The sequence below is a fragment of the Nuphar pumila genome, chromosome 5 (assembly GCF_984573655.1).
Source record: "Nuphar pumila chromosome 5, dmNupPumi1.hap1.1, whole genome shotgun sequence".
Classification (NCBI taxonomy): domain Eukaryota; kingdom Viridiplantae; phylum Streptophyta; class Magnoliopsida; order Nymphaeales; family Nymphaeaceae; genus Nuphar; species Nuphar pumila.
The window spans coordinates 5,345,992-5,368,346 of NC_143253.1; the positions used below are offsets into that span (position 1 = coordinate 5,345,992).

The 22,355-nt window shown below is 36.6% G+C and overlaps 1 protein-coding gene across 2 annotated transcripts in view; it reads left to right on the plus strand.

Annotated features, from left to right (window-relative positions):
• The window catches only part of LOC149836567 (Transducin/WD40 repeat-like superfamily protein), a 60,893-nt gene that overhangs the window by 33,954 nt on the left and 4,584 nt on the right, over positions 1-22,355 (plus strand). For both annotated transcript variants that reach the window (XM_090005435.1, XM_090005436.1), the window contains 4 exons: positions 4,978-5,034; positions 6,394-6,453; positions 20,144-20,200; positions 21,555-21,597. In XM_090005435.1, coding sequence (XP_089861561.1) covers positions 4,978-5,034; positions 6,394-6,453; positions 20,144-20,200; positions 21,555-21,597 — 217 coding nt within the window. The remainder of the gene's footprint in view (positions 1-4,977; positions 5,035-6,393; positions 6,454-20,143; positions 20,201-21,554; positions 21,598-22,355) is intronic.

Consider the following 22,355-nt stretch of genomic DNA (forward strand, 5'->3'; position numbering starts at 1 on the left):
CTTATCTTCGCCATTGTTGCTTTGTATACCAGCCCTCAAATTAATCACCACAATTATTTGGGCTTTCTTCCATGATTTCTTGAATAACTTCTTGTTCGCTCATCAAATTACACGGTATTGTGGACAAGATTGAGGTCTTGCTCTGATATCAATTGATATAAATCTATTTCCAGATTTATGGAAATATTCTACCAATTATGATTATCAATCTAAGTTACCACTATTCCTATGCAAGCTACCTACATAATGCAAGACACATGGAAAATAGGAAATAAATTAAGCATAAATTCAGTAAAATAACAAGAGTATTTATCTATTAATCTCCTTAGAAAATCCCTATACCCTAATTCTAAATGGGATCAGAGATGGATCCATTACATAATAAAGATCCAATTCTAAATAAAAACCTAAACTAGAATTGGATCAAAATAGATCTCCGAGACTCTAATTGCTCGCCACTCCACTCCCGCATTAGCAAGACACTCTTTGGTTGATTCCACTATTTTCAAGATAGTTGATAAATTCTTTCGAAGAGTATTTGCCTCCACTATCACACTGAAAATTTAAAATGGACATAGAAAATTGGTTCTTGACCAAAATATGGAATTTCTTGAATATGCCAAAAGCTTAATGTTTATGCCATGTATAACAGAATAATCATCAATAAAAGAAACATAATAACGGCTACTAAAATAAGATGCATTGAGTGTTGAACCCTAAACATTAGAATGCACAATTTAAGGTTTCAAAGCTTTTTTATTCCATGAATTCAAAAGAATTACATGACTCTTTAACAATTGACAATTAACGCAAATAGAACCTGCTGACTCAAGACATAAGCTAGATTCAGGAATAAGACTACTAGAAACCAATTTCTCAACGAAGCCTCGACTACAATGAGCAAGACGATTATGCTAGACATTGGCCTTATTGGACTCACACATGCTACACAAAGTTGCTAATATCTTCAAATTTGACTTCAAAACTAAATTAGCAGATTTTGACTATGGATTTTCTTTGAAGATAGTACATATTTTTTCATCTTTCTCCTTAAGTAAATGTCCTCTGCCTGCGAAGATCTTTGACATAGACAAAGGAGAGAGTAAATATAACACAAGAATTTGTGTCATCAACTAACTTCGAAACAAAAACAAGATTTTTTTTTTATATTTGGGACGAAGAAGACATTAGAAAGATTAAGAGAACTAGAATTAAGTAAAGAAATAGACGTATTTTCGATGTGCTTAATATAGTGGTGGGTTCATTCTCCAGTAATAACACTGTCTTTACTATAGTATGAAACCAACTTAAAAAGCTTACCTTCTTCACTTGTGATGTGACTAGCAGCTCTTGAGTCTATATTCTATACCTATTGATCATTTTGCTTCATATTAAGTCTTGCAAACGCCAACAACTATTTATCCCCAATAGCCGATCCTCTTGATGTTTGTCCTTCATTGGCTTGTCCTATTGGCTGAATCTTATTTTGATTTTTATTCTAAGTTTGTGCCTGAGGATTATACCTTAGATCATCCATGAACCAACAATTCATTTTAATATGCCCTAGCTTTTTGCAAATGTAACAAATAGGAAGGCCTCTACCTTGATTGTTCCTAATCGGGGGAGTGTTAGGTAAAGGCAACAGATCACGACCTCCCAGATTTCTTCCACGTCCACGATCTCTACCACCTCGTGGACCTCCTCTCCCTCTTTTTCGAGTCACGCCAATGGAAAGTACATCATGAGAATTTCCTAAACTCGCAAAAGCCTCTCCGACTGTGTCACATGGATACAACTGAGGATACTGCCATTTTTATGAAGCTCTCAATGACTTGTATATAAAGGGATACAGAACGAGAGTCAAAATGGAGTATCAAAGTGACATTTCCATTCATACTATTGAGGATCATCTCAATGGGGTAACCTAGCCTTCAAGTCATCAAAAGAGGGAAGTATAGGAAGACACTTGGTCCAATGTAGTTTGTATTGTGATGTATCAGATCAATCGTATGCCGTCAAGTGTGCTTAAAGGCATGTCTTCATTTCAAAAGTTATATGGATTTGTGCCTAGTTATAGCATGATGAAAGTCTTTGGGTGCACTTGCTTTGTTTTATTGCGTAGTAGATATAGAGATAAACTTTCACCACGTACTGTGAAGTATTACTTTTTGGGGTTTTCTCATAGAGAAAAGGGATATAAATGTTTTGATCCAGTGGAGATGCGTATATCGATTTCAAGGCATGTGGTATTTCATGAGAATACACCTTATTTCAGCAAGATTGAACCTAAGGAAAAGGACACTGATGATTTCTCTTTCTTAATACCTTTTCCTATGTCAAAGGGGGTGGAGAGGAATGTGAGAGTTCATGGGGAGATAACTCAAGAGGGAGCGGGTAGGTTTGGTTTATCCTACTCTTAAAGGCAAGACAATGTGGTAGAAATATCATTTTTAGATAAGATAGTATCTGATGAAGCAGGAAATCCAGCAGTCAATTCTGATAACCTTCCAATTGATTCAGAACACTCTAGTCAAGAGAGTTCCTCTTCTTTTGTACCCTCTCCACTTCAGGTATGAGTTTTTGTTCCTCCTACTTGTTTTGTGTCATATAAGTCTTTCTCTCCTCATCATTGTGCTTTTCTTGCTTTAATCAATTTTTATGTCGAGCCTAGTTTATGCAGAAACAACCTCAAAAGAGGAGTGACAGTCGGCAAAGACTGAAGAGTTGGAAACTCTTGAAAGAATGGATGCATGGGACCTTGTAGACCTTCCACCTGGCAAAAATGTAGTATGGAGCAAGTGGGTATACAAGATCAACACTAAGGCCGATGGATCAATTGAGAGGTATACGGTGAGACTCATGGCTAAAGGCTATAGCCAACAGTTTGGCATTGATTCTACTAAAACTTTTGTACACTATAAGGACTTTAATTGCAGTTGTTGCAATTCGTCAATGAAATCTTTAGCAGCTTGATGTGAAAAATGTTTTTCTGAATGGAGATTTGGAGGAGGAAGTTTATAATTTATATAGAGTTGTCTCAAGGGTATTCAGATGCTCAGGGGTGAGTATGCAGATTGAGGAGAGATCTCTATGGACTCAAACCAAGTGCATAGTTTGGGAAGTTTAATAATGCAGTAAAGTCTCATGGTTTTGAGCGGAGTTATCATGACCTTGCTTTGTTTGTATCCTCTTCCAAGCATGGGAAATGTAAATTCCTTTTGTATGTTGATGATATGATCATCACTAGAGATGATGCGCAAAGAATTGTAGACATAAGAAAAAACTTTGGCTACCATATTTGAGATGAAAATTTTAGGATATTTGATGTATTTCTTAGGTTTGGAAGTAGCATGCTTGAAAAGAAGGCTCTATTTGTCTCAACATAAGTATGCAACAGATCTAGTGCTGAAGGCTAGACTTGCAGATGACTGTAGGAGAGCGAATACTAATATGAAAGCAAATGTCAAGTTGAGAGCCACATATGTTGGTGAGAAACTTAAAAATCTTGTTTTCTATGAGCAGCATGTGGGCAGTTTGATATACTTTTGATATACTTAACTATCTCTAGACCTGACATCAATATGGAGTACATGTAGTTAGTCAGTTTATGAGTGCTTCTACCTCAGTCCATCTAGCAGTTGTGCTCAGAATATTTCGGTATGTTCTTCCCAGTTTCATCCTCCACAGTTATTAGAGCATATTGTGATTCAGGTTTTGGAGGATCGACTAAGGATTGACTTTCAACTATTGTTTTTTGTGTTTTTCTTGGTAGTTTCTCAATATCTTCGAAGAGCAAGAAGCAATGTGTTACCTTGTCTACTGCTGAGGCGGGGCGGAATATAGATCTTAAAGAGCTTGGAGTAGAAGTTTGTAGAAGTACCTTCTTATATTGTGACAACATGAGTGCAATTCATATTGTCAAAAATCTTGAATTTCATTAGAAAACTAAGTATATTGAGATTGATTGTCACTTTACAAGGAAGGCTTATGAAGATGGAGTTATTTCATTAGAGCATGTGAGCTCAAAGGAGAAAGTTGCTAATATATTGACCAAAAGTTTGGCTCATTCACACTTTCAGCCTTTTCTTTCCAAACTCGGGATGATTCTGTTAGCATCATCTCTTGATGGGGAGTGTCGAGAAGTGTAATGTGCTTTGTATCATATGTATTAGTATTTCTGTGCTACCCTTGCTCTATGTACATAGATTATTTAATAAGGGGTATTCTTGTACTTTAGCAAGTAGTTAGTGGTTATGGGTCAACAATTTTTGTCATGTAGTGTAACCAAAGGGGTCGACCCTTTAAGATGTATTTTCCTTTCATTCTTTGTGTAATGAAGTTTCCTCTTTGAGTTTTCTCCTTCACTCTCTTGTGCATTCTTCTCTTCTTGCTTTCTTACTGCTTCAATACGTGTAAGGGCACCTTGGTCATTTTTCCCCTTATTATAGATGTGTATATTATCTACATTTTCTTGTGGGCTTATGCCACAAGTATTGCATAACAGTGACAAATATTTTCTATGTTCTCTAATTTTCAATGCAAGGTTCTTGCTTCCTGAGGGCTTAACCCAAAAGAAACTGTGCAATTTGTTCTAAGTTTATGCATACCTTTAAAAGCTTATCTGGGCTCACATCAGACCTTTTTGGTCAATATATTGATTGCCCTGCTTTTTCTATCTCATCTAGCGTTACTCCAAACAATATGGGAGACTTCCATTCACATCTTGGAAATTGGGTTTCGAAGTCATCTTTTCATCCTAATTTTTGCAAGTATAATTCAGAACATTTAATTATCAGTTTCAATTGTGATTTTTTTTATCTTTTTTTTATGGTTTCTGTCCTTGTATAGGTGTTTGATCTGATATGAGCTTATTTTTTTGTTGATTTCTTTGCAAAGGAATGACTATTCTGTGCTTTTTCCCCTGGCATTTCTGTTGATATTGATTCGATGGTTATTTGTTTTTTTGTTTTCTTCTAGGCATCCTCAGGCAAAATTTTGGAAAGCTACAACTACAACAAAGAGGAGATAAATCAGGTGATAAAGTAGATTCAATCTTATTGGCGATGTTGGCAAAAACTGTCGCACTTTAGACATTATTTTTTCTTTTAAGTTTACTCAAATCTGTGTTGCACTCCTTTAGTGTGTTTATCTTTATATCATGATGTTTATTACTTGAATTGTGTTGATGCATATTGGGGCTCTGTCAGGCCAGCTGAATTAGTTTAGTAGAATGTGCCAACCAAGGTTGCCAGACTAGGAAGCGGAAGCGGAAAACGATACGGGAAGCAGAAGCAAGAAGTGATGCATTTTAAAATGTATAGAAAGCGGGAAATGAAGAATAAAAAAAAGCAATATAAGAGTTGAATGAGAATCGAAATGGAATGCAAATAAAAACTAAATTAAAAATGATTATTTGTTAAATTTCATGATTTTTAAGTATAAGAATTAAATTTTTAACAAAATCTAAAAATGACTTCCAATTTAGAGAAAGCACATGGAAGTGAGTGAGAAGCGTGAGAGGAAACACATAAAAAACATGGAAAGTAGAGTGAGAGAACACATAAGAATAATAGATGAAGCATGTGGAAATTGGAAAGCATTGGAGAAGCGTGGGAGAATCGAGATTGGAGCCCAAAGCAAGTTTTCGGGTAACGAGCCTCCCACTTATCTAAAAAGCTTCCGGTAACTCTGGTGCCAACTCACTGAACTGTTAACTATTGTAACATCCATTTATGTGACTCAGTTCCTTTTATTGGGATGAAGTTGATTTTGATGCCATCTAAGTGAGTTTACATTCAGCAATTTATGTAACTAGTCTTTATGACATTATGAGATCAGCTAATTGGGTGTCCACTATCGTACTTGATTATTTTCATTTTTGTTATGATTGTATAGTTATTCACTTGATGGGTCTCTTTTTCATTGTTACAAGAAGACTGGAATTAGGGTTGCAAACAGTTCGGATTCAGGATTGGTGCATTTGCAAATTTTGACTGTTCAGTATCCGACCAGATCCAACTCCCCAATGTATTTTCTGATCTGAAATCTGAACCATTTGCATCCCTAACTAGAATATCTTTCAAAGAGATCAAGGATTCAGTTTTTGCAAAATATGTCAACAGTTTTTTAACAGCTCTAAGGACATTAAATTTGCAAGATATAAATGAGCCACTTCACTGAGTTCTTCTGTAAGTTGCCTTGACCAGATATGAGTGGTTATTTATGAGCCATGAACCACATCATGAATGTGTTGGAAAGAAGTTGATTAAGTGCTAGATGTTGTTACATATCCTTTGTTTTGATTAACAGTTTTTTCTAACAACAAAATTTCTGTGAGCTTCAGCTTGCCTTAAAAAATTGTTTTATGATCCCCTTATTTTTCCTCTCTGATAGATATCTCTTAGTTCCAAGTCACCTTTTCTTGCCGCTGCTGATGATAGTGGAGATGTGAAGGTATTTCTTAAACACTTTTTCATGTAGTACTCAAATCTTTTATAATTAATCACTGTGGAGAGCTAGATTATAGCAAAATGATGCAGATGGGCTGAGTTGGTTAAACGTCTCATAGTTGGACAATGTTGTAAAAGGGTGTTCTTCAGTCTTCTTTTCTTTTGTTGTGTAAAAGTTACATAACCAGGATGACGTGACTTGCTGATTAAATGAAGATATTTTCATGCTTAAGAGTAGCAGTCATTATTTTTATTGCATTATAGGTGGTAGCAAGTAAATTAATTAATAAGATGTGAACAATCTGGGATCATCTGTGTATAGGTAATTGGTAATAACAAAATCCGATCTAACCAGACCTAGCGTTATCACATTTGGATTTGGAGGCAGGTTAGACTAGGGAAAATAAGGGGCTTGGATGAGGTTACTACTGAATCTACATGTCTAGATTTTATGTATTTTCAGAATCATTAGAGAGAGTCCTTGCAAGATTCAGATCCAATTAGCCATACACTATAATTGGTTCTATTTCAAGTTAGATGGTTGGTGTAAAATATTTGAAAATGTTGGGGTCACTGTTATATTGTATCCAATCTCTACACCGACACTATATGCATTTGTTCTGTCATATAGTGTTCATTCTCTATATAATATGCCTTTGTTCTTTTTCATCGCCATATTCTAGTTAAATGTTGTACCCGATATAAAACTAAAATAGGAAGTAAAGAACAAAAAAATCTTAAGAATTTACAAGACTTCGTTTACATGGATTATCTCAATCCAACACTGAAGACGAATTAAAGTATAGGGGTTGTAATGAAGTGACAAATGAGAGAGGCGATATCTTCAAGAGCAAGCACGAAAGCATGCACATACACAAGAAGCCACTAATGGGCAAGATTGCAACAAACCACAAAAGTGGTAAAACACACAAAATAAGGTGAAAAAATATATATCACTCACATAAGGCTTCACAAGAAGCTTAAAGAATACATGGGGCCAAGCCCCTTATTTATACACACTAAGGGACCCAAGGAGGGGCTCCCATAGAGTCGTTGGAGCCCCTCCAACGGTCATATTTATGACCGTTGGAGGGGTCCAACGACTCTTTGTGGACCCCTCTCAACCAATAAAGAAAGAAAAGAAAAAAGGTAAAAAGAAAAAGGAAAAAAAAGAAAAAGAAAAAGAGCATATCTTTTAGGATATGCGTGTACAATGTGAAAAGACTAATTTTCCCTATTGGGTATTACAAAAGAAATATATATTTATATATGTAGATAGACACATAGACATATATATGTAATATATATATGTGTATGTGTCATAATCTATATATATATATATATATGTATAACATATTTTAATACCCCCCCCCCCTCAAACACATTGTGGGATCACTGAGAGTTTGCTAAGGTGAAAGTAGAAACGAGGTGATGGCAAAGCTTTGGTGAAGTCCGCCAACTGATACTCGGTAGGAACATATGGCAGTTGAATGGTGCCCCGTAAGAACTCATCACGAACATAATGACAGTCCATCTCAATGTGCTTTATTTGTTTATGAAAGGTGTGATTGCTGGCAATGTAGATAGGACTCTTGTTGTCGCAGCACAGCTTCGAAGGAGTTGAGAATGAGACGCCCATATCTTTAAGCAAGCTTCTTAACCATACAATCTCAGTGGTGGTAGTGGTCATCGCACGATACTCTGCTTCGGTAGAAGAGAGAGAAACTTTCTGGTGCTTCTTACACCTCCATGAAATAAGTGACTCTCCAAGAAACACACAATAACCTGTGGTGGAAATACGATCATCGGGGTTACCCCCCCCCCAATCAGAGACAGTATAATCAAGTAAAGTAAGAGGTTTTGAAGAGGGTAAGAATAATCCTTTAGTTATGGTGCTTTTCAAATATTTGATAATCCTCATGACTGCGACCATGTGAATGGTAGAAGGAGCAGTCTGAAATTGGCTTGCACTATGAACCGCATGAGAAATATCGGGCCTGGTGATAGGCAAATATGTTAATGACCCAATCAACTGACGATAAGGCGTGGGATCTGCTAAAGGAGTGTCATCATTGGCTCTCATCTTGACGTTGATCACTTCTGGAGTCTCCACCTTCTTGTTATCGGTCAACCCAAACCGGGCAATAATGTCGGAGGCAAGCTTCATCTGATAGAGAACATATCCCTTGGGGAGAGTATGCAACTTCAATTCTTAAAAAATACCTTAGAAAACCAAGGTGAGACATATCAAAATTTTCTTTGAGAATATTTTTAATAAGGTCAATATCATTTTTATCATTACCTGTGATAATCATGCCATCAACATACAAACAACAACAACAACAACTACGCCTTCATCCCAAAACAATTGGGGTCAGCGATATGAACCAAAAAAGAAATTCATTTTGGGTCTTCCACATGAATCCTTTTCCTCCAATCATTTCTATCCAACGCCATGTCCTCGGTGAGGTTCAAAGCATTCATATCCTTTCCTATCATCTCCATCCAAGTCTTCCTAGGCCTACCCCGACCTCTTTTAACTAATATATTTTCCCATTTCTCCAACCTTCTAACTGGAGCATCATTAGGCCTTCGCCAAATATGTCCAAACCACCGTAAACGATTCTCTCGCATCTTATTTTCAATGGGTGCAACACCTACCTTCTTACGTATCTCTTCGTTCCGAATCTTATCTTTTATTGTATTTCCACACATCCATCTAAGCATCCGCATCTCAGCTACACTCATTTTTTGAATATGATGTCTCTTGGCAGCCCAACATTCCGTACCATATAGTAAAGCGGGTCTAATAGTCGTCCTATAAAACTTTCCCTTCAACCGCAATGGCATTCTACGATCGCACAGCACTCCAGTAGCACTTTTCCATTTCATCCACCCAACCTTTATCCTATGATTTACATCTCCATCAATTTCTCCATACTTTTGAATGATGGATCCCAAATATTTGAAATAATCATTCACCGGTATATCTTGCTCACCAAGCTTCACTACACTCCCATCACTACTTCGTTGCTTACTAAACCGACATTCCATATATTCAGTCTTACTCTTACTCAACTTAAAACCTCTAGCTTCCAATGTCTGTCTCCATAATTCTAACTTAGCATTAACCCCAGCTCTAGACTCATCAATCAAAACAATATCATCAGCAAACAACATACACCACGGTACATTTTCTTGAATTGATCTCGTAAGCTCATCTATCACTATCGCAAATAGGAAAGGGCTTAAAGCAGATCCTTGATGTAACCCAACCGTTATCGGAAAATTGGTTGTCACCCCTCCACAAGTGCGGACATTTGTTACTACTCCTTCATACATATCTTTAATTATACTAATGTACTTGAGAGAAACACCTTTCTTCATCATTGTCCACCAGAGAACGTCCCTAGGTACTCTATCGTATGCCTTCTCTAAATCAATAAAAACCATATGCAAATCTTTGTTCCTCTCTCTATATCTTTCAATAAGTTGTCTAAGAAGATGTATAGCTTCCATAGTTGATCTTCCAGGCATAAAACCAAATTGATTCTCCGATATCATGACAACCTTCCTCAACCTAGACTCAATCACCCTCTCCCAAAGTTTCATAGTATGACTCATGAGTTTTATACCACGATAGTTTGTGCAATCTTGTATATCACCCTTATTCTTATATAAAGGCACCAAAGTACTCTTCCTCCACTCATTAGGCATCTTATTTGTTCGCCAAATCAAGTTAAAAAGATTTGTCAACCATTCTAAACCTTTCTCTCCCAAGCATTTCCAAGCCTCGATAGGTATACCATCTGGGCCAACTGCCCTTCTTGATTTCATTTTCTTCAAAGCCTCTGCAATTTCTTTCTTTTGAATCTTGCGCATAAAGTCACGATTTATCTCATGAAAAGGAATGGAAAAGTCTCCAAGATCTTGAGCATGACTATCATTAAATAGCTTATCAAAATAATCTTTCCATCTCTCCTTAATCTCCTCATCTTTGACTAAAACCCTTTGCGTTTCATCTTTGATACATCTAACCATACCCAAATCATTCGATTTCCTATCTCTCATCTTTGCAAGCCTATAAATATCCTTCTCGCCTTCTTTGGTATCCAACTTGTCATAAACCTCCTTATATACCTTAGCTCTCGCGTTTCGAACAACTTTTTTAGCTTCTTTCTTTGCTATCATATACTTCTCCAAATTCTCATTATCACGACTCTTACTTAGATTTCTATAACACTCTCTTTTAACCTTAATAGCTAATTTGACATCCTCGTTCCACCATGATGTATCCTTACCTAGTGGTGCACCGCCTTTAGACTCACCCAATACCTCCTTAGCTACTTTTCTCATACCACCCGCTATCTTATTCCACATTGATTCTGAATCCTCCTCGAGACACCAATCAACTTCCTTAACTACCTGCTCTACAAACATTCCTTGTTTAGCTCCTTTCAGTGCCCACCACTTAATTCTAGGATCTATCCTATGTCTATCCCTTTTGCGGCATTGTCTAATTCTAAGATCTAAAATTAAGACTCTATGTTGTGTAGCTACACTTTCTCCTGGTATAACCTTACAATCGATGCAACAACTCCTATCTCTCTTTCTAAGTAGGAAAAAATCTATCTGACTCGTATTAACCCCACTTTTAAATGTTACTAGGTGAGACTCCCTCTTCCTAAACCAAGTGTTTGCTAAGATCATATCATAGGACAAACAAAAATCTAAAATCCTTTCTCCACTTTCCTTTCTTTCTCCTATACCATAGCCTCCATGGATATTCTCAAATCCCTCCCTACTAATGCCTACATGTCCATTAAGGTCACCGCCGATGAAAAGCTTTTCTCCATAAGATGTCTCTTGTACTACTCCATCTAAATCTTCCCAAAATTGATGCTTAATGGAATCATCTAAACCTACTTGACGTGCATAAACACTAATAATATTAATAATATCCGTACCTAATACTAATTTAATAAGTAAAATTCTATCACCCTTCCTACGGACCTCAACTACATTATCTATAAACTGACGACTCATAACAATCCCTACTCCATTCCTATTCCTATTCCTATTTATTCCTGTATACCAAATCTTATATCCCCAAGGTTCTATCACTTTAGCTTTCTCACCTACCCATTTGGTCTCTTGAAGACATAAAATATCAATCTTTCTCCTACACATAACATCTACTAACTCTACCAACTTACCAGTTAAAGACCCTATGTTCCAAGTGGCTAACCTAATTTTATGGTCTTGGACTAACTTCTTTACCCCCACCCGTCCAACAAAGTGAGGGAACCCTTGCCTATTTGACACCACACCCGGGCGCCGGTGTGACGCATCGCTTCTGGGCGACGACCTAGCAACCCTTGCACATTTATCACTGCCTCCGGGCCTAGAGAGTACAGCGCGTCGCTCAGTAGGGAACGCCCCAACGAAATTCTCATATTGGTTCATTTTCATAGGATATGACAAAGTTTTTATGCTGGCTGTCACAGGCCTACCGCAACCCTCCTCCTTTATCCGGGCTTGGGACCGGCAGTGTATAACTACACAGGCGGAGTTAATCATGCCATCAACATGTAACAACAAAATTGTTATGTACTCATTAGAAGTTTTAACAAACAAAGCAGTATCAGTATAACATGAGGAAAAACCATTATCGAGAACTACTTTGCTAAAAAGATCATACCAAGCTTTTGATGCTTGTTTAAGACCATGGAGAGCTTTATTTAACTTTAGAATATTTTCTTTACCAATTTCAAGACCTGACGGAGGATCCATAAGCACTTCTTCACATAGAGTTCCATTTAAAAACGCATTTTTAACATCAAGTTGATATATCGGCCATTGCTTAATGGAGGCTAAGGCAATTAATGTTTGCACACTAGTCATTCTAGCTACTGGAGCAAAGGTTTCTTCATAATCAATCTCATATTCTTGGGTGTAGCCTTTTGCAACCAAGCGAGCTTTGTATCTTTCCAGAGATCCATCACATTTGGTTTTGACTTTATATACCCATCTATACCCAATTGCCTTTTTTCCTAATGGTTGACGAATAATGCTCCAAGTTTGGGATTTGTTAAGAGCCTCTAATTCAATTTTCATGGCTTCAATCCAATGTGGGTGATTTTTAGCTTCTTTAAATGAAGTAGGCTCATGATACGAATGTATAATACATGAGACAAGTCCTATAATTAGGTAAAAAAAATTTATAAGACACAATTTTTTGTGGTGGCCTACTATTACGAGAAGATCTCTTAGGTGGATCAATAGGTTCTTCTAAAGAGAAGTCTTGAGAATATCTCTCAAGAGCAGGTTGATGTTTATTTCCTCACCGCCGGTTATATACATTTATATCATTAAGGTTCTCATTTTGAGAAACATTACCATGTTGTGGTATATCATTATGATGTAAAATGCCATCACAAGTATTATCACAAATAATTGCATCAGGGGACTCAATTCTAGGAGCTAAGTTAAATAGGAATGAATAATCAATGTCTTCTCTAGATGTGTGGATATCAAAACCATTTTGTTCTTCAAGAAAATTTACATTTCTTGACACAGAGAGTTTATTGTTTCAAATATCATAGCATCTATAGCCTTTTTTATTTTCACCATAGACAATGAACACACATTCAAGAGCTTTGGGTGATAATTTATCTTGTCTTTGAACAAGTACAAAGCATTTACATCCAAAGATCCTTAGTCTATTAAAATCTGGAGTAATTTTAAATAATTTTTCAAAAGGTGATACATTTTTTAAAGAAGAAGAGGGCATACGATTGATAAGATATGTTGCGGTAAGATGAGCCTCGGCCCAAAAGTTTTTAGGAACATTTTTAGAGACAAGAAGTGTTCTTGTAGTTTCAATTAAATGTCTATGTTTCCTTTCCGCAAGACCATTTTGTTGCGGAGTTTTAGGACAAGATTGTTGGTGCAAAATTTCATTTATTTTGAAATAATTTTGAAAATCTTTAGACATGTACTCACCTCCAGAATCGGATCTAAATATAGCTATATTGTTTTGAAATTGATTTTGAATAAGAACATGGAATTCTTTAAAATTAGTGAAGACATCGGATTTGTTTTTAATAATGTATACCCATGTATATCTAGTAAAGTCATCAATAAAAATAATATAGTAGGAATATCCTCCTTTGGACATAACGGGTGTCGGCTCCCACACATCGGAATGCACAAGTTCAAAAGGTCTTTTTGACACAAAATTACTATACGAATACGGAAGCGAATGAATATTTCCAAAAATACAATCATTGTATGTAAATGTATTTGTATTATAAAAAATTTTCAAAAACGGAAAGAGATACAACTTGGAAATACTAGGATGTTCAAGCCTCTCATGCCAAGTCTCAATATCTTTGGATTGAACATGATTACAAAATGATTTGGATGGCAAAGACAAAAAGTCTATATAATAAAGATCCCATCTTCTATGGCCTTGCCCAATCCGCTTTCCAGACCGAAAATCCTGCACATAGCAATGGATAGGTGAAAAAGTGACCACATTCAAAATCGGTAATTTGAGAAACGGAAAAAAGATTTAAATTAAGTTTTGAAATAATTCGGATTTTGGGAACAAAAAAATCTTTGTTTTGGTCATAAGTTTTCTCAAGGTTTTCAATGCCTTCAACATCCAAGGATGTTCCATCGGTGGTGGAAACATATGATTTAAATTTATTGAGACTTGGTTTTGACAAAAGTGATGCATTTGGAGTCATATGAAAGGAGGCACCCGAGTCAAGAATCCAAGAGGTCATACCTGGAAAAGAGGAGATGACAGCACCGGAAGTGGAGGGTGAGGAAGATGATGTAGAGGAATTCATCTTTATAAATTGTTGAAGAGTTTCGGTAAGATGAGCGATGGACTTCTTTATGTCTCCATCCTTCTTTGAATCTTCATTTGTGTTTGAAGGAATTTCACCAATGGAAGCCACCTTTTTTTGAATTTGGGGCAATCCGGACGAATATGGCTCGGTTCATTACAATTATGACTAATAATTTTTCTTCCTCCACCACCATTATTCTTCCAAAAATGGGGTGGTTTATATGATCTTACATTGTTGCCAGGTCTAGACACGGCATGAACTTCGTCAACATCTCTTTTCAAGGCCAAACGAGTTTTTTCTTGACATAAGTCGGCCAAAATGTCACTTAGAGGAGTAGAAGCCTTATGAAGAAGGGATCCTCTAAGTTGCTCAAATTTGGGACGAAGTCCATGAATAAATTGAAAAAACCTCTCTTTTTTCATTTGCTCTTGCCTCATGGCAATAGCACTACCTTCCCATTGAGGTTCGAGACGAACAAGTTCATTCCATAAAGATGTGAATAATCCTTACAAACAATCAAGTTTTCAAATAACTTGATACTTCAAATACTCAAGACACAAAATAAATGCACAGTGTTTATAATCTTTACACAACAAAAGAAGTGCAATAAATGCACAGTGTTTATAGGCTTTACACCACAAAAGAAGTGCAATAAATGCACAGTGTTTATAAGCTTAAGGAGACAACTCCTTACTGTTATACATTCTTTCAATGGGCTCACATAGCCTTTATTTATAAGCACTTAAAAAGACGTTGGGCTATTCCCAACTGCTCTTATTACGTTGGGAATTAGCCCAACGTCTACCTTTTAAACTATGTGCAACAAACTGTTATACAGTGTACACAGTCAGCCACGGTCTGTGTACAGAAATATTACATAAAAGAACAAAAATAAGAAATGAAAAAAATTGCAAAAATAAGAAAAAATAAAAAAGAGGAATTACAATCATATTAAAAAACATGAATATGCGTAAAATGTAGAAATGACTAAAATACCCCTACAACTAAAGAAATATATATTTTATATATATAAGTAGATGGATACATGTACATATATATGTATATGTATCTTCTTTTATATATATAAAAAATATATATAATACATTGTCTTATGAATTACAATTTAACACCCCTCCTCAAACTTAGGGCAAGATGACCGAAAGTTTGCCAATGAGGAAATTGAACCGCAGAGCACACAAAGCTTTGGTGAAGAAATCTGCCAACTGATATTCTGAAGTTACATATGGAAGATCTATAACTCTTTTCAGATACGCTTCCCGAACATAGTGACAGTCCAGCTCAATGTGTTTAGAATGCTCATGAAAAGTATGGTTTTTTGCAATGTATATTGCACTCGTTATCACAACATAGCTTGGTGGGCCCTTCTATTGAGATCCCTATGTCTTCTAATAGCTGGTGAATCAATACAATTTCCATGGTAGTAATCGTCTTGGCAAGATATTCAGCTCCTGTTGAGGATAGAGACACTTTTTGTTGCTTCTTACATCTCCATGAAATCAGCGAGTCTCCTAAAAACACACAAAAATCAGTGGTGGAGTGACGGTTATTTGGGTCACCTCTCCAATCAGAGTCAGTATAAGCAATTAATTTTAATTCAGAAGAAGAGGATAATAATACTCCCTTGTTTAGTGTGCCCTTTATGTATCTCACAATCCGCAAGATGGCACTCATGTGAACTGATGTTGGTGCATGTTGGAACTGACTTGCAGTATGAACTGCATAAGAGATATCTGGTCTAGTAATACTCAGATACATCAAAGATCTCACAAGCTGTCTGTATGGGGTGGGATCGGAGAGAGGAATACCATCATCAATCTTCATTTTGGCTCCTAATATAGCAGGAGTTTCACAAACCTTATCATCCGTAATACCTGACCTGTCAATAATCTCAAAGGCAAGCTTAGTTTGAGATAAAAAAATACCCTCTATGAGAGTATGCTACTTCAATACCCAAAAAATAAGTTAGAAATCTCAAATCAGACATTTCAAACCTATCCTTCAAAATTGATTTTATGCTTTTAACCCCTTTAGAATAACTTCCGGTTATAAGCATATCATCCACATATAAAAGCAGAATGACAATCCCTGCATTGATTTTTCTAACAAATAAGGCAGTGTCAGTGAAACAGGAAGAAAAACCATTTTCTAACATTACGGAGTTAAATCTATCAAACAAAGCCTTGGGGGCTTGTTTTAAACCATAAAGTATTTTTCGAAGGCGAAGCACTTTCCCTTTGGGAGTCTTCATTCCTGGTGGAGCATCCATATATACTTCTTCATTCAGATCACCATTTAGGAAGGCGTTTTTAACATTCATTTGATAGATGTTTCATTTGTTGATTGAGGTAACGGTAATGAGACATCGGACAATGACCATTCGGGCTAAGGGGCAAAAGTTTCTTCATAGGCAATCTCGTATTCTTGACTATATCCCTTTGCAACTAATCGGGCCTTATATCTCTCAAGAGATCCATCGCTCTTAGTTTTTACTTTAAATACCCATCTACACCCTATTGCTTTCTTACCCTTAGGAAGATCTTGGAACTCCCAAGTTTTTGCCTTGTTGAGAGCTGAAAGCTCACATTCCATTGCTTTCATCCATTCATCATTCTTTTTGGCTTTTTTCGAAGTTTCTGGGTTCTATATAGGAATGAATGGCGCTAAGGCAGACTCTATGTTTAGTAGTAAACGAATCATATGAAATAAACCTAGAAGGCATCTTTCTATTTCTCTCAGTTCTTCGTAGGTTTTCATCATTTGTTGAATTGGACCCACTAGGTTCACTAAATTTTTCAATTGCACTCCTAAAACTGTTTCTATCTCTATGGGTATATGTTATAGGAGCTCTTAATGCTCCTTCATTTCTATGTTGGGAGATAGGTGGATGGGAAGAGTCATCTTCTTTATCATTGACGTCATTATAAATGAAATCGTCATCACTATCATCATCATGTGCTAACATTTCAAATAAAAAAGAGTAATCTATGTTTTCTTCAAAGGGTTCACTCCTTTCAAAACCATTAACATTTTTCAGAAAACTCACATTTCTGGAAACATATAGCTTGTCATTCTTAATATCATAACAACGAAACCCTTTTTGGGTTTCGGAATATCCAAGAAAAGCGCAGGCAATGGCTTTTGGTGAAAGCTTGTCGTTAGAATGAAGCATTTACAACCGAAAATTCTCAACCGACTATAGTCGGGTTCTTTGGTATATAATTTTTCAAAATGCGAGATATTGTTCAAGTTTTTAGAAGGTAGCCGATTTATCAGATAGACAGATGCTAAAGCCGCTTCAGCCCAAAAACCTTTTGGGATGTTTTGAGAAACAAGTAATGTTCGAGTTGTCTCTATTATATGTCTATGCTTCCTTTCGGCTAATCCATTTTGTTGAGGGGTTTTCGGACAAGATCTTTGGTGAAGAATACCATGACTTTCAAGATAATTTTTTAATTCACTTGAAAGGTATTCTCCACCAGAGTCAGTTCTAAAAATTTTTAGATTCTCATTAAATTGATTTTTAATCATCATCTGATAAGTTTTAAAAATCGAGAAAACTTCATATTTGTGTTTAAGAAAATAAATCCAACAATATCTTGTGTAGTCGTCAACAAAAATGACATAATATGCAAAGCCTTCTTTTGATAGGACGGGTGTCGGTCCCCATACATCCGAATGGATAATTTCAAAAGGTCTTGTTGTAAACATAGATCTTTGACAAAAAGGCAATTTTTTCATTTTCCCAAAAATACAGTTGTTACAAGTGAAATCACTTTTACATAGACTTTTAACAAAAGGTAAATGAGAAATTTTTGCAATATTTGGATGTCCAAGTCTCTTGTGCCACACATTAATATCCTTGTGTTAGACAACATTACAAAACAGGTTCTTTGAAATTTGAAGGGAATCGACATAGTATAGATCACCCTTCCTAGAGCCTTCCTCAATCAATCTCCCGAACCGGCGATCCTGTATCCAACATTTGTTAGATGAAAACTTTATATCACACCCATGATCCGAGAGTTGAGAAACGGAAAGCAAATTTAAGTTTAATTTGGGTATAAATCTAATTTTTGAAATAAAGAACTCTTGTTTTTCAAAATTTCCTATTCCTTTTACTTCAAGAGATGTTCCATCCGCGATTAAAACAAAAGATAGAGAGAGATTTTTTGAGTATTCGGAAAAAGAACTAAAACTTGGGGTCATGTGAAAAGAAGCACCCGAATCTAAAAGCCAAGAGGTCTTACCGGGAGGAGAAGAGGTTGACATGGCGGCTCCGAAAATAACCTCACTTACCCCTTCCCTCTCTCCCACTCATCTCCTTCATTTAGCCGACCCCCCTACCTTTGCCGATTTCCCTATACCTTTCCATTTCCACTCCATCTCTCCCTTCCATCACAAATTAGGCCTATCACTATTTATTTTTGTCTTCTGAAATTTTTGTTGATAAATTGAACATTTATTTGGGTTTTAAGGTGATACCTAGGCACTAACGCTTTTCGGCATGCAGGCCTTGGTACATTCAACTGCAATTTAAGGCTTGCACATTGCTTACTTACTGCCTTGCCTTTTAAAACTTTGGTTATGTCAAGTTTTCTTCACACACTATCCACCTTTACACCTCATCCATACATTAGTTACTTGCACTCTCTCTTTGTTGTTTTTTGTTAGCCAACTTTGAGTATGTTTGTGCTTGACATTCTAGTGTGACAAGATGAAAATATTAGTTTTGTATCTATTGATTAGGGACTTCAGCAATGATATGGATTCAATGGATCTCTAATATGCTTGTAACTTAAGCTTGAAGTTTGAACTACTTATTGGTAGCGCAGTCATTGTTTTTTGGAGATGTTGCATTAGTTTAAATGTTCATTGTCACAGCATCTATTTAGGCCATTGGAACAGAACATTGATATTTGGTTACTGAGGCTTCCATTTATTAAAAGTTATATGAGATAGGGCATCATTCATGTCTCAGGACCTATGTCACAGGAATTCGGCTAGCAGGGTGCCGCACCCGCGTCGATGCGACTCGACGCGGGTGTGGGTGCGGTCAACCCGATCCTGGGTGAGTTGACCGCACCCAGGATCATTTAGGTCCATTTTATTTTTTGGATTTTTTTTTTTAAAAAAAAAATGCCCAAATGGGCTGCGAATTTTTTTAAAAAAAAATATGCTGACAGCTGCTGACAGACAGCAGCTGCTGTCAGCTGCTGTTGTGAAATTTGAAAAAACCCGACCCCCTTTATTTATATATATATATATATATATTACATTTTTGCCCCTGCCGCACCCGGGTTTTTTGGAAGTGCCGAATCCCCGCACCCGCACCCATGTGATGTAGCTCAGGACTGATGCTCTAGCCATTTCGGTTATAAGCTTGATATTCGAACCCAAAATGAATGGAAGGAGGAAATTGTGCTCATGGTTCTTATTTATGATGTTTTGCTTTGGGGTTTTATTTTCACGGGTTGACCGAGACATAAACAGATTCCAACATGTTAAACATGAGTTAATGAAAGAAAATGCTCTTTCTCAAATTTACGTAATGATTTTTTATTTTTTTGTCTCAATTGGTCTTACATGTTTCATTCTACTATGAATGCACTATTCACCAGATATCTTTTTCTTTGCTGCTTGAGATGTAAATCTAGGTATATTTGCATGTGCTTAAATTATTTTGTGGCAGCCTTATTATTCCTCCATGGATTATCATTGATTGTTCAAGTTAAATGTGATAAGTTTGCATATCATGTTGTTATTATCTTACTACCATCTGAACTATTGAAATACTTAATATTTTTTTAACAGGTTATTGATATCCGCCATAATTGCCTCTATAGAACACTAAGAGCTGCCCATGAAAATGTATCCTTTTTATAGTTAATCTTGCTATCAACATCTTTTGCATGGCTGTAGGTTGTCAAGACGTGGTGGTACTTTTATTGTATATTCTCCAAAGATGACATTTGTTTTGATAATGTTTGTGTGTAGGTAAGTCTGCTTGTTTCTTATTCATGACAATGCTTTCTAGATGCTTATCTAGTTATATGCCTGCACATAAACCAACATGTCTTTGCATTGGGTTGAGAATGGAAAGGTCAAAAGGAATCCTTATGCATTTCTCTCTGAAAGTGGTTAAAATCTTAGGGTTTTCCTCTCAATTTAACTTTGAATGCACTCCCAGTGATATTGGAAATTACTGTTTTGTTTTTATTCATTCGACTGTCTAGATTTATGTTCCACTGGTTCCATCCTGCTAAATCATTCTAGTGGTAAAATAAAATCTGTTACACTAACACAATATCACTGTAGGATCTGCAATATGGCGATTTTGCTTGGTTTATTATTCAAGAATGGTATATAAGGGGATTAGCCCAGCAGTAAAAATGTGACCATGTGCCATAAATTGCCACTGGCCTGATTTGCTCAAGCTGACCCTGGATGTGGATGCGTATGAAGTTATGGTTGAGTGTGTCCTGGCTTTCACAAGGCCTTATTCTTTTGCTTCTTCATGACTGGGTTCAACACCAATCCATTCATATGTACATTGCCGGGTTGTTAGTTAAGCATTTTCTCTGCTGCTCTACTAAGGTGGGATAGATTAGTGGCGAAAACTTGAAAGCCTTAATTCTTGGGTAGTGGAAAGATCTGTTTTTGTAACATTCTTAATTCTTGGGTAGTGGAAACTGGAAAGATCTGTTTTTGTTACATTCATTTTAGTGGAAAGATCTGTATTTGTAACATTCTTTTTCAAAGGCAAAAGTGGGAATATAGGTTTTAAAACGTCCACTGTCCAGTGAAGGTGGCTTGAAAGTGAATGCTTTTGTTTTCACGATATTTTGTATTCCAAAAATGAAAGGGCCATGTTTCCTATACAAACTTACCCTATGCATCACTACTTTGCAGTTTGCATGTATTGAAAAGTTTTAGGCAGGTCCTGGCTTTCAGTAAAGGTTTACTCTAGCATGAAGTAACTTGCATAGATGTTCTGATGGTGCAAGTATATGTGGCGTAGTTGCTTAAGATTGATCTGGTCCGTATGCCCCTCAATTACTTTGAGGTGAAGAAAAACCATGGAATATGTTCATTATTGACATACAAAGGTCTGAACTGTGCTGTGGAAAATTATTCTGAGTACCCTCTCGTCATCAATAATGCATGTTTTTGCTACTTTTCTTCTCAGGCTTTATGTTTACACCCTTAATGTTTTGTATCTTAGATATGTAGCAGCGTACAATTTCTTCCATGGAGACCATGGGAAGGTACTCCTTAAAGTTTTAACAAATTGTCTTGAAGTTCGTGATTGTCGTTGTCTTTGTTTTTCTCTTGGATAGAAATGACAAGATCCATATTGGTGTATGTAATGATGGCTTTAACCAACATTCAGGTCTTTCTATGGTTTTGCATCCAATCATGGTTGGCAAACTCGGCAAGTCAAGTAAGGGACTTGGCCGGGTTAACTCAGATTTGTCTTTTACTGAGCAAGAAACGTGTATGACTCAGTAATAGTCTAGAATTGGTCGAGTTATATAGCTAACTCAAGTGACTTGACTGAGTCACAAATTAGAGGTGACTTGGCTGATTTCTGTCATGTTTTTTCTTCCAGAATTGACTAATAAAATGCTGATTTTCTATTGACTCTGTACAAAGTCAAAACAAGATTGAACCGGGTGATTCATGAATGAATGTTATTCAGTTAAGGGGGGGTGACATGATGATACTCCACCTGGTCTCTAGTCTCCTCTGGAGTCTCAACCTTTATTCTGCTCCCTTCCCATTCCCCCCCTAACCTGCTGTTTATGCACCGATCGTGGTGAGTGTTCTAGGGAGTCAGAGACGGAAAGGGAATTTGCAGGCTTGCAACTGCTATTCATCTCTCTCTCTCTCTCTCTCTCTCTCTCTCTCTCTCTCTCTCTCTCTCTCTCTCTCTCTCTCTGGTGGGAAGTTGCTAGAATATTGCTCAAACCTTGGTGTGGACCTAGCAGTGAGGATTTTCTCGCTCAGCCAGTCTTCTTCCGTG